This window comes from Chrysemys picta, chromosome 5 (genome assembly GCF_011386835.1).
Source record: "Chrysemys picta bellii isolate R12L10 chromosome 5, ASM1138683v2, whole genome shotgun sequence".
Taxonomy (NCBI): domain Eukaryota; kingdom Metazoa; phylum Chordata; order Testudines; family Emydidae; genus Chrysemys; species Chrysemys picta.
The window spans coordinates 74,764,758-74,782,734 of NC_088795.1; the positions used below are offsets into that span (position 1 = coordinate 74,764,758).

Genomic DNA, 17,977 nt, shown 5'->3' on the forward strand with positions numbered 1-17,977 from the left:
TGGAAGCGACCCCCTAAGAAAGTGAGAGTGGCTCAGGGATGGCGGGGTGTCCCCCGGCGCCCCGCATGCAGCCCCCGGGTGCTGCGCCAGGGACACACGCGCTTACCTTCGCGCCCTCCTCCAGCAGTGCCTGGACAAAGGCTCTGCCAATGCCCTGCGCCGCGCCAGTCACCAGAGCCACCTTGCCATTCACGTGCATGGTCGCTGCTTGCTAAGCTGAGCGCTGCGCCGGTGGCTGTCCGTCCCTCGCCGGGGCTCGCAAGGCTCTGGGGCGCGCGCTCTCGCGCTGGGTATTTATAGAGTCCCTGTCTCCTTTATATCTTCCTTCACAGCCGTGCCTCCGTGGGCAGCAGGCGAGAAGGAAGCTGCCAAGCACACTGGGGATGGGGAACCTAACTCGGTGTCACCTGCCCCGTAGTTCACTTCCTCCCTCCCCCTCCTCCTCCTGCCGCCGCTGCTGCGGGCCCTTCTCCCCTTTCCCTTCTCCTGGGACAGCGCCCAGGGCGTGTCTGTGGGGTGGCGCAGGTCACTCCTGGGAAGAGCTTCCCCAGGAACCCCAGGTTGACAGGGGCCAGCAGGGGCGCTTTGCACGCTCAGCTTCCCCCTCTCGCTGTTATGTTTGTTTCCCAAACAAACAAAGCGCGAGCTGCAGACTCTGGGGACAGGTCCTGCCTCTTTTCTTCTCCTTTGCGTCTGGACAAATGGCGTGAGAACAAGTTAGGGGACATTTGATAAGGGCTGCTGGCAACTGCTCAGGTTTTATGCGTTTTGCTTGGCCCAATTTGTATCAGCAGCAGGCTAAAGAATTGGAACAAGTTTCAGATCCCGAAACAATAACAAGCGTGGAGTCTCTCCTCAGACTCCTAAGTGCATTGCTGGGTCCCGTGCCATCAGTCTCTTCCCCCCACCCCCTTTCTAACAGCTGGGGGAATCTCCTGTGTATTCATACCTCCCCCGTGGTCATCATGTCTCTGCCACAGCTTTCTAGAAATGCTCGAACTATCAGGTTACTAAGGTAAATAATAAGATACTTTTAAAAAGTGTAATTAAATCTGCCATAATCTATCACAAAATATAAGCCAGGTTTTATTAAAGGGATTTTATTTATAAAGTACTGTCTGCCTTTCCACAGAAGACACAACTGTCTGAAGAGTTAAAAATGTAAAATTAACAACAAGCAAACCTGAAATAACATACTTCTAAATAAATAAAGTGCTACAAAGCCAACCAAAGTAGTTTCAGTAAGAAGAGGGAAACATGGAGGCAAATTTGTGCTTGGTGTAACTCCATGTAAATCAAAGTATTTACACCAGGAGTGAATTGCTTGCATTCCTGTAGTCCCATTGACTCCAATGGGAGGTTTGGGTGTGCAGGCATTAAGGATTAAATCCAATATATTTTATGCTTTTTTAATATATAGATCGATACAAAATCAGAAGAATTTTGTAGATGGCACATACATTTCTTATGTATATAGAGGGTCTAGTACTTTGTTTATATAGGCTGAGCTATACACCTAGCTGAGCCCCTTGGCCTCCTCCCTGACTCCTGCCCATGGTCAGAACTCTATGATTTTGGTGAAAGTCAAAAAAGCAGGCTCCAGTTTTCCCATTTTCACCAACATCAATCTGGGTGTGGGGTGGGGTGAGGACTCTAGTTAGGGTGTCGGATGGATTGGGGACAAGGGACCCAGCTGGGGGAGCGTGTTGCTAGTGTTGGGATGAGGGGTCTGCATGGTAGTAATTGGCCAGAGTGGTGTAGGGAGGGCCCAGCTGGGCAGCAGATTTCCATTAAAATCTGGCCCACAGAGTGCCCACTTGGTGCTGCAGGCAGAGGAAGATCTCTGGTGCCCTACTCTCTAATATAAGCCTCACACTAAACCCAACTCTGAGGTCTCTGTCTCATCACCATAACCAGAGTGACCAAGTGGTGGTTTTGGTGATAAACAAAAGTTATAGCACTACAGAAGGGGAAATGCCATTGAGTTGAAGGTAGGGCCTCCTTTTGGTTGGCCAAATATTTGAGAAGATATATTCTATTAGAATGTAATTGTAATTTTTTAAAAAGCCAAACTACTAAATTATCTTAGTACTAGTACCATAAATGAGAATGATGAGTGTCTTTACCTAAATTAATTTTTAAAAGTCACTATTCTGGTTTTATGCAGTATATCCAATAGTATATTTTAAAAACCTCATTGCATATTTAAAACATTTCATTGTATGTGAGCACCACTGCACGTTGGTTCTGACAAGGGCTAATCCCGCAAGGTGCTGAACGCCCTCAATCTTGGGGTCAGGCCTTGAATGAATAAAGAAGGATTTTCGATAACAGTTGAGTATTGGTGTTGAATCATCCCTGCCCTCTCTTTGCCTGATGTAATTACAGGGGAACCTTTAAACCCCCAATAGTTGGCACAATCTTTAAACAGTACAATGGTATGGCAGCTGGGAATAAAAGCAAAACAAAAATATGTGAACCCCTCCCATCCTCACCTCTTCCAATTTTGGCAACACACACTATAAGGAGCTCTCTGTTCTATTGACTTGACTATCAGATCATACAGCAATGAATTTAGACTGTGTTTTTAATATATGTATGTTGTGTTCTAAGGCACAGAGTATATCAGGACTGTGAGAAGGCTATTTAGCAAGCTAGGTTGTTTGATTACAATTAGCAGATCAGCCTATCAGAATAACTCATTTCTGTTAGGGTTATAAGGATTTTAGTGTAATTGTAATTGATAACATTCTGTCACTCTCATTAAAGGGAAACTCACAAATAGTTCAGGCCCACACTTTTTGGTATTTATATGAATGCCAGGTCTGGGTTATCCATATTTGTTACATACCACTGATATGGTAGAGGGGGCTCTCAGAAACCCCTTATTAATGTCCTGTGATCCATTGAAAGGGAAGGTTGGGGCGATATCTTGTTTTAAATGATGTCTCAAACTTCTCTTGTTTTAAAAAAGAAGAGCATAAAGAAAACATTGTTTGGCTCTGAAGAGGAGGAACTTTCAAAAATAATGAACGATCAAGAAGGTTACAAGGCTACATACTTGGCTCCCTCCTCTTCTTCCTCTACGCTCTGTCTTTATAGTTGACCTCATTCACAAACATGAGTTGAAATATCTTCTTTAAGATGACTGCTCACAGATCTAACTCTCCACTTTATGTCCGTCTCCTGTCAAGCTAAAAGCTTTGCCTTTCTTTCTGACTTGTAGGTGTCCAGCTGTCAGATTAACCTCGACATGCCAAAACAGAGTTCCTAACTTTCCCCTAATTTCCCTTCCTGCCTCCAAGACATTACCACTATCTTCCCCCTGCCTCAGGCATATAATGTAGGCATCTCTCTTTAGCCCCACAGTTCCAGGTTATAGCTTGTCATTTCTTGCTGTGCTCCAAGAGCCGGCCTTTCTTCTTCATCAACATAGCTAAAACTCACCCAGACCTTCACCTTATGTCTCAGTTCCTGCAGTTCCTCCTCTCTGACCTTGACAAATGCCATACTGCCCCACTTTGCATTCAGAATGCTGCTGCAAAGATCATTTTCCTGACTCATTATTTTGACCATGTCAATCTCTCTCTTTGCATCCTTCCACTGGCTCTGCTTTTTTCATCATGTAGAACAGAAACGACTGTCTTTATTTTAAGGCATTGTTTATCTTCAGCCTTTCATCTCTTATACACTATCAACATGTTGACTTCTTTCTCTGCTCTACCAATAATTTTGATTGCTCATTTATCAATTTTTTCAAGAGTCTTTGCATGTTCTTCCATGCTGCCTCTTATGCATGAAAGGAGCTTACTGTAAACAGCCTCAGCACCCCTTCATTATGTTCCTTCATATCCTCCCTTAAACTCTCCTCTGATAACAAATGGAATCTGATGTGCTGTGATGATTTCTAATCGTTCAGAACTGTTACATTGTTACCTTGTGTTCCCCTGTCTCAGTGTTGTAACCACTTCTTGTCTCTCATTTTATACTTAGATTGGAAACTCTGAAGAATGGACCATATTACACACACTCACACATAGTAAAATGTATACTTACTAAGGAGCAGTTTGGAGAGGTACTTCTAAATTTACATGCCTGAAGGAAGCAAATGCAGCTTCTGTGCAGTACCACAAATACCAAAATAGTCTGATGGTTTCTTAATAAGAATTTGGATTCATCTATTTTAGATACTGTACTTATATGACCTCCATCTATAATATCTAAGCACCTTACAATTTTAATGTATTTATCTCTTCAACAACCTTGTGAGGTAGGAAAGTACAATTATTTCATTGCTGGGGAACTGAGGCACAGAGACTAAGTGACTTGACCAACATCACACAGGAAGTCTGGCAGAGCAAGGAATAGAACTTAGGTCTTCCCAAATTCTAGACTAAGGCCCTAAGCACTGGACCATCTTGCCTCTTTAAACTGAGTCTAGCATGTTAGACCACGTGGCCACACTGCCAGTCACAGCTAAATGACACTAATATTCCTGGCGTCCCCTGGAGTTCTCAGTTCTCTATTCCCAGTGACATCGTTCAAATCACTGGTAGAATTGTTTACCTCTGATTCTCATGGCTGAGGCAATGGTGTGTGGTAACATGCCTTTTGGCAGATCCCTGTCCTGGTTTTAATTTCAGTTGCTGGTCTAGTGAATTAGTCTTTAGTAGTTCTGACATCTCTGACAGCCCCACAACAAATAAGATTTTTTCTGAGATTATTGCTCGGGTTGCAAACATCAGTTAATTATAATATCTGAAATAAAACTTAGCTGAAATATTTAAATACTGTGGTGTGATAATTACTGACTTTCTAAGTCACTGTGTAATAGAGATACCATTCAGAGTCCATACTATCACTGAACTTTGGAATATCAAGACTCAGCCCATTCTTTATTGCATTTGTAAATCAATAAATGCCCCATTAAAGAAGGTACAGTAATACCACAACTGGCACATGATCTGAAACATACCACTTGAACTTTGGACTTTGCTGCCTAGAGATACACATTCTGTTTTCTTTTACTTTGTTCATTTTCAGGTAACATACAAGCTCAATAACAAAGACAAAACAAAGAAAAGTGCACACTGAATTGAACAAAGGGACACTTCAACATTGCTGTTGCATGCCACTGCATACACTTGATGGAACAACAGATATGTTCTGGATCTCCATATGTAAATAAAATCAGTCTCTGTGACCAAAAAGACAGAACTAATTTGTGATGGTCATTATACACTTACTACAATCCACTGTCACATCGAGAACCAGGTGGTCCACCACTGTGAAGCAGGACATAAGAGGTGTGTGTCAAACCCAATCCAATATGCTGTTGCTAAAATAATTTTCCTTGTCAGTCATCTGGGGCCATAACCACCATCTCCCCCTTTTTGAATCCCTCCTTGGGCTCCCTATTGTCCTGTGTATTAAGTTTAATCTTTTTGCCCTTGCTTTCAAGGCACTAGCTCAGTTTCCATCTCTAACACTCTTGTCATCGTTTTTCCTTGGTCCTCCACTATTCCAGTGACACCAGCCTCCATGCCTTCTTGGTTTCCTCCTTGCATTCACAGCTGTGTTTCTTCTATTGTGCATGTAGTGCTCTCTTTAAGCCTACTTCTTTCATGTTACCTGGGGCGGGGGGGGGAGTTTTTGATTACCATAAAAAAAAAAAAACCCTGAAAGAATAATCCACGCAGCTACATTGCTTGAATAGCCAAATGGTCATGTTATTGTAATTCTTCAAATTTTCAAGAACAAGGATAATTAAACTTTTAGGTTAGAAAGTTTTCATTAATTTTCCTGAAGGTCATGATTCACAGTACCCCATGAAACCAGCCAAAGCTGGCCTTTGGGTTCTGTAAGAACTCTGGCTGAAGTCCCACCATTTCTGGGACAGTTGAAGATTCCACTACACACACTTCTTACATAACTGTATCCCAAAGAATCATCTGACTGCACAATGCTGTGGACATGATGGGTGGAGGTTGTTGAAAAGTAATTTAGTAAACTAACCCAAAGATGCTAAACTGGGGTATGGATGATGATGCTGAGTCCAGTGAGCTATACTTTTCCCATCTGTGTGGGTGTGTAGGGAGGGAAGAGATGATGTCAGGAAGCCCCCCCCTCTCCCCTTTCCCCCCACACTCTTGCACAGGGTATGGGCACAATACATTTGAGTCTGGAGAGACTGTTTCTGGTCAGAACAACAGGAAGTGTTAGTCTCCAAAAGGTCCATGTAGTGGTAAAACTGACTCATTGCAATGTCTGGCAGAGTTGACTGAGCACCAAGGAGTGTACTTGCTGCAGTCATGCAAAAGGAGATGGAATTGCTGCTGCAGCACTTGCTAGCTAGAATTATTCCTGGGGCCCTTGTTATAGCTTGGTCTTCCTTCACCACAATGTGGCCAATGGTACAAAAGACAAAATATTGCCCTAAAGATGCATTTTACTTTGGAAACACTATTTATAAACAATTTATCATTAAAGGTTACTCAGGCTAACATCTGCTTGGTTTTTTGCAGCATTTAGTGTTTTTACTGGAGCTCTAGCAGATAAACATAAAACTTCCTTTTTCCCAGGACTCTTAAAATGTCAACTTTTATGAATTCAGCATTCTGTTTTAATAATAGGAGTTGTCATATCTAATCAGGTAGTGGTCCATCTGTATCCTGACAATAGACCGTAAAGGTGGAAAAAACTCCATTAGGGACAATTATGAATTGTAACACACTCTTTTTCCTAAACCCCACCAGTTATGCCCTAAAGCATGAGGGTTTATATTTCTAATTTTATTTATTTGTTGTGGGAAAGGAGCTCAAACATTTAATTTTCAAAAAGGAATGAGTTAATGTAAGTTAGTCACATTCCATAGTTTAATGGTAACATTGGCATGAACAAAGGATGTATACAGACACACACGCATACCTTCATCTCTATTGGAATGTACACCATCATTTGCAAATTCATTACTATTACGTGTCAGTTAAACATGCAACTACCACAAAGAACTATTATCAAAAATCACAAGTATGGAAAGGTATTAAGATATTCCTATACTGTTTTGATAATTAAACATTTTGGTGGGATGTTTTGAGAGGCACGTAATTCTTTATAGTTAATCTGTAGCTTTCATTCAAACATATTTATAATTACAATACTCAAAGAACAGAGGGGTAGCCGTGTTAGTCTGAATCTGTAAAAAGCAACAGAGGGTCCTGTGGCACCTTTAAGACTAACAGAAGTATTGGAGCATAAGCTTTCGTGGGTGAATGCCCACGAAAGCATGGTCTGATGAAGTGGGCATTCACCCACGAAAGCTTAAGCTCCAATACTTCTGTTAGTCTTAAAGGTGCCACAGGACCCTCTGTTGCTTAATACTCAAAGAATGTTTAGATATTCTTGTTATCAGATTAAGACTTTTAGCCTCCTGCAAAGCAGGACACAGAAACCATCCACAACGAGGAACATAATTTTTCTTTATTGCCTTCACATGATCCCATTGTAAATTTTCATTAGCACTATACATCTCCTTTCCTCCCTGCCTTTCTTTGCCCCAATACCTCCTTTTTCACTCCTTCCAATCATCTTTTCCCCTCTTCATTTTCCTGTGGCTTTGAATTCCACACTGCAGCTTTAGTAGGATGCAAGGAACCAGACATCAGAGTGTCACATGTTTTAATTCTTGTCCAAAGTGTGGGGAGAGGTGGTGTGGGAAAGAGGAGAAAGTTTATTTTATAATCACTCTCTGAAACATTCATCTCTCCCCACTCAATGGTACATTGTCTTGAACATGCAGCAAGAAAGACAAGATGCAAGAGGATGTGCTATAATCAAGCTGTGACTTTATTAACTCACCTGGGAAATACCCAGCAATAAGTCATACAGATCATGATCCTTTCCTTAATCATTCCCATGTATTTGGGATGGTTGCTATCAGACCTCCCCCTTCCCAACCTGATCCCTGCCCACCACTCTCTCCTTGTATGAGGTCTAAGGAGGGTGGGAAAAGGGGGGCTAATTCCCCTCCGTACCAGACACTAGGAACCTCAATCCTCTTTTCCCAGCTTCCTTTCAGGATGCTTTCCCCTAAATCCACTTCCAACTACAGTTTATCAGGGACCTGGACCCACCCTGGAATGAGTACCTGCTGCTGGTCTGTGATGAAAGAGGATTCTGTCTGTAGGGAACAACGTATAAATATCTTCCCTTCCTCTGTGTGTGATGGGTCACTGACTCACCTGAGCCAGCCTCTTCCAGTCCACGCTTGGCTTGGGTAAATATTCCCTTTTCCCACTCCTCATAATTCAAAAGCAGTGGGGAATCTGAAAAGAGCCACAATCTCTTTTCTTCTAGCCAAAGCCCTCCACCCTGCATTCAGGTTGTGGTGAGTGCATTCTCAATAAAACAACCTAAGTCACCTTTCTGCTGTCACCTCTTCAGAATGTGACACATCTCTGTTTAATCAACATACAAGTGGATTGATGGTCCAGCAATGTCTAAGGAAAGGCTGCAAGACAGTTGCTGCAATGTGTGCTTGGCTATGGAGACTAGGCCAAATTCCAAACTGTTTTTCACCATAAGCAGCCTTAGTAAAATCAGCGGGGTTGCATGGCACTTAAATCACTGCAGTATACGGTCCATGTCAACAGCCACAACAATGTGGGCAGTAAGAAAAGATGGTAGATAACTCTAGAAAGACGCTGTCACCTCCTCTTGGTGCAGCCTTTCTAGGGATCTCAGCTTCTCCTGACTAGCCCTCTTTGTTTGTGCAGGTAATGAGGAGAGATTAAAGAGGCTAGGACTCTTCAGCTTGGAAAAGAGGAGACTAAGGGGGGATATGATAGAGGTATATAAAATCATGAATGATATGGAGAAAGTGGATAAGGAAAAGTTATTTACTTATTCCCAAAATACAAGAACTAGGGGTCATCAAATGAAATTAATAGGCAGCAGGTTTAAAACAAATAAAAGGAAGTTCTTCTTCACGCAGCGCACAGTCAACTTGTGGAACTCCTTACCTGAGAAGGTTGTGAAGGCTAGGACTATAACAGAGTTTAAAAGAGAACTGGATAAATTCATGGTGGTTAAGTCCATTAATGGCTATTAGCCAGGATGGGTAAGGAATGGTGTCCCTAGCCTCTGTCTGTCAGAGGATGGAGATGGATGGCAGGAGAGAGATCACTTGATCATTGCCTGTTAGGTTCACTCCCTCTGGGGCACCTGGCATTGGCCACTGTCGGTAGACAGGATACTGGGCTAGATGGACCTTTGGTCTGACCCGGTACGGCATTTCTTATGTTCTTCTTATGTCAGTACCTGGACTCTCGCCTCCAATTAAGTCTATCTGCACTGCAATTTGAAGCCTTGCAGTCTCTTGGCTGTTTTCTTGGAGGGAGCCTGATGCAGGGCTGTCACCCCTTTGCTATCTCAGGCCTTTTTGCCTTCCTTTACTTTGTGCTCTCTCCTTTATAGCAGGTCTTGTTTCCTCTATTGGTTGTAGCAGTGGGTGCCTACCTCCAGGACTGGCAGTTCTGGCAGCTGTGTGGGGTTACGATCAAGCTGCTTTCTTGAAAACAGGAGAGACTCCACTTCCGCCTCTATGTCCAGTGGGGGGGTTTTAGACCCCATCACTGATGCCCAAATGGCAGGTATCTCTCTCAGGGTACGTCTATACTTACCCACTGGTTCGGCGGCAAGCAATCGATCTTCTGGGATCGATTTATCACATCTTGTCTAGACGCGATAAATGGATCCCGGAAGTGCTCGCCGTCGACGTCGGTAATCCTGCTCTGCGAGAGGAGTAGGCGGAGTCGACGGGGGAGCCTGCCTGCCGCATGTGGACCCGCGGAAGTACCTTTAAGTTCGAACTAAGATACTTCGACTTCAGCTACGTTATTCATGTAGCTGAAGTTGCGTATCTTAGTTCGAACTGGGGGCTTAGTGTGGACCAGCCCTTAGTTTGGGCACTCAGAATAACTAGTTAATAGAGGTCTTACAAAATAGTAGATAGCTGTATGGGAGCTGGATTGAGGTTCCTTACATATGTAGCAGAGGAAGAATTAAGTCATGAAAGAAAGTAATCCTCTATCCGGCATGTAATTAAAAGCCCCAACATAAGCAGTGTTTTACAATGTTTGATAATTACAATATTTATGAGCTAAAGGTGCAGAAGAATGTTACATGGTTATTCATGTCTCAGAACATTCACTCAGAATAATTAAATATTACAAATGATAGAAATATGATTTCCAAGATCTGATAGTTTTCATCGTAGTTGCACGTTTTACTGATTTAACAAATTTACAAATTAAACATCCATGCCAAACAAAAATATTCTGAAATATATATATATATATATATATATAACTTTATACCATGAACAATATATATATATGCATTCCATTGTTCATGGTAATGTTAGGATTTCACCATAGACCATGATTTTAACTTACAAATTTATGTCTAAGAATCTGTATCTATCCTGTTTTTTTCCATTGAAATTGAAAAATGAATTTAGTTGTGGTTAACTTATTAGTTAACTCCCGTTCTTCTGACTGGCAAAACAGGAATTGTAAGAGTCATTAGCATGAAAATAGCCTTTGGCATTTCGAGTTGTGTGTAGGCCAGGATTTTTAAGCACAAAAAGTGTCAGAGTTCTCTATTTTACGCAAGACATATTTACAGTGATAATATTATAAAATACATGTTTACATCTCATAGACACTACGCCACAAAGATTAGGTTGACAACCAGAGCTATAAAATAACAATGGGAGGGGCTCCTTGCTGGAGGGATTTTTGTACCGGGGCTCTCCCTTTGTGCACATTGAATAAAGCCTTGTTGAATTGAATCGAATCGCATCGAATTGAATCGAATTGAATCGCATCGCATCGAATTGAAGTCCCTTGATTCTGCCTAGCATCTGACTCATTGGGAACCACAAAATCCCAACACTAGCTGGGATCCAGTGTTCAAGCCCTAGCATTTTGCAGTGTGGATGCAGTCATTCTGGACTCAGCCCACACACTGTGTTTGCAATGGCCACTCACTTGAAGAAGTCCTTTCCTAAGTACGCTGCTTTCTGGTTGCAGGAACACAGCCAATTTTTGGTGAATCTCTGCTGAGAGACAAGTAAAACATTGGATTTTAGTAAGAGTATTGGGAATGACTACACCTTACAGCAAATAGCAAAGAAGCTGGTAGCACTGGAAATTTACTGGGCTGGTTATCAATGCAGTGAGTGGATTAAGTGGCAAAGACAGAAACTAGAACTCCATCTCTGGGAATTTGCCATCAATATGCCTATTTTACGAGTACTTTGACTGGTGCTGGGTACTGCACCTAGCATGGAGCCAACAGTTGTGCACAATGACCTGGTCAGCGAGGATGGTGACCCCAAAATCTATCCTGGAAATAGATGGGAGCCAGTGATTCTGGTGATGAAACCAGTCCCCGAGAAGTTTTTGCTGCAGGAGCAGTTGTAGCACATCCTGGGGTCATACTTAGAGGAATTTTACGGTTGCCCTCCCCAACCCATGGAAAAGTGGCCTTCTGCAGAATCAGCAGCAGAAACTGAAGAAGCAGAAGTCACCTTGGAGTTGGGTAAGTTTACGGACCCATTATTGTGTTTATTAATATAGCTATGGAGGGATTTCAGTTTTATGAACCAATGCAAAAGTTATTACAAGCCCTGGGTAGCAGTGTGCATCTGCCAATGGTGGATTGCACATCAGCACCTTGGCATTCCCCATCCACGTGAATGACTGTAAATTGGCATGACATTACTGAAACGTTTTGATTTTTCAGTTCAATCAAAACTACTCTCTGAACTTGACACAAATTTACAAATAAATTTAGATAAACCAAAAGTGCATTTTTCAGCAACTAAACTATTAGTTCTTTTTTTTTTGTCCTTCTAGTATGTGTGTATAGAAAGGAAAACAAATAAAATGAGGAAATATCCTGAGTCTCTGTGATGTCTCTCAGGGAGCTTGTGCCTAACTCCAGTTTGGAGGGACGGATCTTCCTCTAGTCAGAATTCAGAGCCATGAACCATCACTAATTTGCTGTCAGGATGTTGGCTGACTCCTTACTCCAACTCAGCAGTGAGCCAGGGGGTTTCATAAACAAGTCATGACCATATAGTATCTTCCTTGTCTTCTAGGGTGACCAGATGTCCTGATTTTATAGGGACAGCACGATTTTTGGGTCTTTTTCTCACATAGGCACCCATTACCCCCCACCTCTGTCCCGATTTTTGACACTTGCTATCTGGTCAGCCTAGATGCTTCCTGGGACAGAAGTCGCCCCAGGTAAGCACCGCTGGGACTCCGTACCTCATCCCCTGGCAGGTCCCTCTGGCTCTTAGTGGGGAGGGAGGGCGGGGAGCTCTGCATGCTGCTGAAGCCTGTAAGCCCCACTCCGCAGCTCTGGCAGCTCCCATTGGTGCTTTTCCCAGTCAATGGGAGCCTTGGAGCTCACGCTTGTGGAGGCCACAGCACGTGGAGAGTCTGGAGACTCCCCTCGCTGTTCTCACCCTAGGAGCCAGAGACCTCCCAGCAGGGCTGGTGAGTGCGGCCAGGGAAGGAGGCAGGGTGTGATGGAGTGAGTATCTGCGAGGTGTGTGTGGGGTGCTGGGCTGTGAGGGTGTGGAAGGAGCTGGGCAGTGGGGGAGGTTTGTGTGTTTTGGGGTGCTAGACATTGGTGGCCTGTTGAGGGGTGCAGAGCAGTGGGGGAGATCTGTATGTTTCAGGGCACTGGGTAGTGCAGGTCTTTGTGGGGCATTGTGTAGTTGTGGTGGTGGGCTGTGGGGAAGGGCACTGGAAGGGAGGAAGGGAGGGAGGGGAAATCTGTGTGTATTGGGAAACTAGCGAGTGGGGGATTCTGTATGGGGTGCTGGGTAGCTGTGGTGGAGCTGTGGGCAGGGGGGTGCTGGGCGGGGTGTGTGCGCACAGCACTATGCATATGTGGTAGAAGGGTTGTAGGGGGGCTCTGGGCATAGTGGATCCAGGGGGTGCTGGGCAGGGGAGCTGTGTGGCGCAGCAAGCCCCCCCCCCCCAACAGGAAGGGGCACGCTGGTAGCACAGGGCCAGGCGGACCAGTGTGCCTTTGGCTCCAGTCAGGGCTGTGCACCTGTGTCTGTTGCTCCCGCTTGCCCAATGTGTCCTGATATTTCACTCTCGTGATCTGGTCATCCTGTGCAACACATACTACATTCCAGTGTCCCAGACACTCTGTCAGTCCTCCTCTGTCCCTCTGCCAGGACAGTCACTCCAGCCCTTTCATCTAGGTATAACCCCACTCTTCCCTGAGGGACCCTCCACAGCCTCTGCTAGAGACTAAACTCACAAGGGGAAAATCCCTTGCTCCCTTTGGCCCTCTAACAGTTCCCCTGGTTTTCCCCTGAGATGTCAGTGGCAAAGCTCCTTTGCTGCTCCCCTGTCTTCAGCCCTCTCTGGTCCTTGTTCCAACTCGCTGCTTATAGCCATCAGATACCTTGCTCTGTTGCTGCACTGGCCCTTCAGCCCTCTCAAGACCTGACTCTTGGGCATTGGGATGCTAGCCAGCAAACCCCTCTTGTTGTTCTCCTGCCTTCTGCCTTCTCCCACATCCCAAACATGCATTCTCTTAACCCATTACATCCTCTTCCCAGCCAAGGCCTGTAGAGAGCTTTCTATTTTCCACAGCTTTCCCCAGACACCTCTTTCTGACTGATTCACCAGGTCTCTTATCATTCAATTAGCTCACTCTCTAACCTTTTATTGCCCCCAGCAGCTGCTCTGCTCTCTTAATTTGCCAAATGAGCCCACCTGTCCTGGCACAGGGACACTGGATCTACTTGATTTACAGGGCCCAGCCACCCTGTGACAGATGGTTGTATCTATTCTACTCCATCTGTGTTTGGTTTCTGGGCATTATGAGCATGCCAGTGTTTAGTGGGAGCATGGATCAGATTTTATGATACTGTGGCTATTCTGGATTAGCTGAAAATACCTAAGGTGATGGTTCAGCTGATGCAAGTTATAGCAGCCTTGCAGCTATTCTAATTTGCCCCCTAACATCAAGGGTGGGAGGTAAACCACTTATTCTCCCCTCCTTCGGGCACCCTTGATAACACTGCTCTACAGCCAAAAGGCTTCTGAAATAAATGTAGTCAAACTTTACTAATTCTGGGTCACTGAGAACGAAAATGATGCTTAAAATTGTTGATTGGCTCTAGTTTTCAAGATATGCTATTGGGTCAGTATATACGACCCTTGACTTGGGAATGGCAGAGGATAAGTGAGTTATAAAGGGAAGGGATCTCAATTTAAACCAGAAATGACTAAAATACATCTTTGACTGGATCTATGAATAAATCTATGACTGGGTTTGGACAGTACTTGCTTTTTAGGCAAAACAATGAATGATGCAATCTGAAGCTGGTATTGCGTCATACATGATATGAATTGCATCATGTTATTCCTAGAAGTCATGGATGATGCAATCATAACGAAGCTTCCATCACTCTGCTGAACAAATTGCCCTATATCAGCTCTAGAAATACAGTGTCGTACTCTCTTATTTGTCAGTGTTTGATTTTGCAAAGTGACACATTTCTCTTTAGCCAAAGTGAGCAGAGATGCCTCGTACTTGTGTGAACAGTGCAGATAACTTCTGCTATGTTTGTGGCGAAGTGACTTTTGCATCACAAAAGCGCAGTATAACCATCATGGTTAAGAAAGCCTATCACCTTTATTTTGGCTGCACAATTGGAGATCAGGACAAGAGGTGGGCCCCACACATATGCTGCAACACTTGTGCAACAAATCTTCGCCTGTGGTTGAACAGGAAAAGGAAATCTATACTTTTGCAGTGCCAATGATTTGGAGAGAGCCAACAGATCATACCAGCAATTGTTACTTCTGCATGGTGCCTCCAGTTGGGAAAGGTGTGTCAAAGAAGAAAAAGTGGACTGTGCATTATCCAAACATTCCATCAGCTATACACCCAGTACCCCACGGAGAAGGACTGCTGGTTCCTGATGCACCAGAATCATTCTCACTTGAGTCAGACGAGGAAGAGGAAGAGGATGAAACTTCTGGTCCTGAACCATCAATGTCACAGGACCCACATTTTCTCCCATCCTCCTCCTCTGAACCACACCTTATAACACAAGGTGAACTGAATGACCTTGTCAGGGATTTGGAACTACCCAAGAGTAAGGCAGAGCTGTTGGACTCCAGACTACAGCAGTGGAATCTCCTGGCAGGTGATGTTAGGGTTTCCATGTTCCGTGACCGTCAAAAGGATCTTGTCCCATTCTTCTTCATGGAAGGTGATCTTGTAGCCTGCAACAACATCGATGGTGTGATGGCAGCCCTCAACATCGTTCACGATCCAGATGAGTGGAGACTGTTCATTGATTCATCGAAGACGAGTCTTAAAGCTGTTTTACTGCATAATGGCAATGTTTTGCCATCAATTCCAGTTGGTCATGGAGTCCATATGAAGGAAACCTATGACAACATGAAACAACTTTTGAGGTGCATAAACTATGACCAACATCAGTGGCAGCTTTGTGGCAATTTGAAGGTTGTTGCTCTCTTGCTTGGTCTGCAGACTGGATACACAAAGTACCGCTGTTTTCTCTGTGAATGGGATAGTCGTGCAAGAGATTCCCACTACATCAAGAAAGATTGGCCACTCCGACAGTCATTGGAGCCTGGGAGGAAAAGTGTTCAGCATCCACCACTTGTTGAATCCAGGAAGATTTTGTTACCACCCTTACACATCAAGCTGGCTCTGATGAAGAACTTTGTCAAGGCCATTGACAAAACACAAGCAGCTTTCAAGTACCTCCATGGAAAATTTCCAAGGTTAAGTGAAGCTAAGATAAAGGAAAGTGTCTTTGTTGGTTCTCATATTCGTGAACTCCTTCGAGATGATGCATTTGACCATGCACTGCGTGGCAAGGAAAAGATGGCATGGAAAGCCTTCCAGTTAGTGGCAATAAATTTTCTCAGAAACAACAAGGCAGACAACTACAGGTTGTTGGTGGAAAACCTCCTCAAGGCACACAAAAGCCTTGGTTGCAACATGTCACTAAAGATATATTTTTTGCACTCTCATCTAGATTTTTTTCCACCGAACTGTGGAGCAGTGAGCGACGAGCATGGTGAGCGATTTCACCAGGACATTGCAACAATGGAGAAACGCTATCAAGGCAAATGGAGCCCATCAATGCTTGCAGACTATTGCTGGACAGTGACAAGAGATGCTCCATTTAATGAATACAAGAGACAAGCCAAGAAGCGCCGAGTAGACACTGAATAGGACTAAACTATGTACATAATAGGTTTTTGCCGTTTGTTTCATAATACATTTTATTTATATAACCCTTTTGCTGATTTTTAAAGTGTTACATAAACAGGACAGGTGAAATATTATCATGTAAAGCAACCATAAACACATGAAAAGACCTAGGTTTACAATTTATGATTAAAACTCTACTATCTACACAATATACATAGACATAAAATGTAAAAACTTAAATATTTTAGAAACAGTAGCCAATCAGTTGTTTTAATTGTCATATTTGAATTCAGCACATCAAAATACATAATAAATAGCACATTTTCTCTCTGAAGCAGACGACTTCTCAAAAATTGTAGACCAGTGTAATCAGGCACATCATTTGGATTAGGACAACTGAGCAAACCAGCTTTTTTAAAAAAAAATATATATATACATAAATTCTACCTACCATAGATTGATAGTTGGGAATCATTTAGGGCATGATGATATAAAATGCATGAGACCACGTTAAAGTCACGGTGAATCTGTTGCAAAATAGTTCGAAATTAAACCTAATAGTCATCCTGATGTAAAACAATGTGATTAATCTAAAATAATATAATGTAAATATGTTGCCTAATACACCAGGTTGTTTACAGCTACACAGGCCGAGATAAATGATTAGCTCAGGATGAATCCAACAAGATATTTCATTTGGAATTGGAAGATGGAAGGTTTACCAAAAATAGTCTTTGTTGCCTCTGGCACATTTTAGTTTATCATTCATCTCAGTTTATTGAATTGGTTCATTACAAGCAGCTTGCTTAGCTGTGCTCGCTCTGTATACCAACAGTTGCTATACAGATCCTTTTATTGCACTACATTTAAAATCACCTGATTACTCACTCATTTTTGTTTATCAAATACGACCCCTAAATTTTATATTCCTGTGAGGGAAGTGCATCATTCCCAAATAGAAAACTACTTTTTCAGTCCACATCCAGCCTTTATCAATGTGTTCTCAGTAACTGAACAGTTCTGCACAGAATATTCTAAAGGCCCAATCCAGCAAGTTGTTGAGTTTCCATGTGTATTAAATACATTCAGCACTTTGAAAGAAATGTTCAGTTATTCTCAGAATTAGTCGTTATTTTTGCTAGTGACCCCAGGCTGGAAAAGAATAGATGTTGGATGTAAGGAAAACAATGCTATAATAAATCTGCCCTTTTTATAGACTAATGAGGGTGGGAATTGGGAGAATAATTAGCAAAGATCTCTCCCTCTCTTGGTATATATATCTATATCTTGTGCTTCTTATTTTAGTACTGACATATTTGTATTGTCTCCTTGGTATCACATAAAATTCCATCCTGCCAAGTCAGAACTTACATCCTCACACCACCTCAACTTGGGAGAACAACAAGAAGAAGATACCATTAAAAAAAATCTATTTTAAAAGAAAAAAATCCCAATAAACGAAAATGTCCTTCAAAAACAACTAAAAAATGATGGCTATGATTAAAATAGCTCTGCACTAACCCATCACACAAAACAGATACAAAAAGGATTGGGGCTGGAAAAGGTCAATCATGTGGAACAAATTAGATTTGAGTATTCAAACTTGCCTGTAAAGCACAGTCAATCACAATTGTTACTGGTCGGCATTAATCTGTCCAGAATTCATGCTTGATATAGAGTA

The 17,977-nt window shown here is 43.0% G+C and overlaps 1 protein-coding gene and 1 long non-coding RNA gene across 4 annotated transcripts in view; one reads left to right on the plus strand and one right to left on the minus strand.

Moving 5' to 3' along the window:
- HPGD (15-hydroxyprostaglandin dehydrogenase) overlaps positions 1-694 on the minus strand; it is a 31,582-nt gene extending 30,888 nt beyond the window's left edge. Inside the window, exon 1 of one of the 2 annotated variants that reach the window (XM_005310237.5) lies at positions 107-694. In XM_005310237.5, the coding sequence (XP_005310294.1) occupies positions 107-199 (93 nt within the window). In that variant the 5' untranslated portion in view covers positions 200-694. The remainder of the gene's footprint in view (positions 1-106) is intronic. The other variant, XM_005310239.5, reaches the window with a different exon arrangement.
- LOC101948271 (uncharacterized) overlaps positions 1-17,977 on the plus strand; it is a 63,658-nt gene that overhangs the window by 16,048 nt on the left and 29,633 nt on the right. The window lies entirely within an intron of this gene.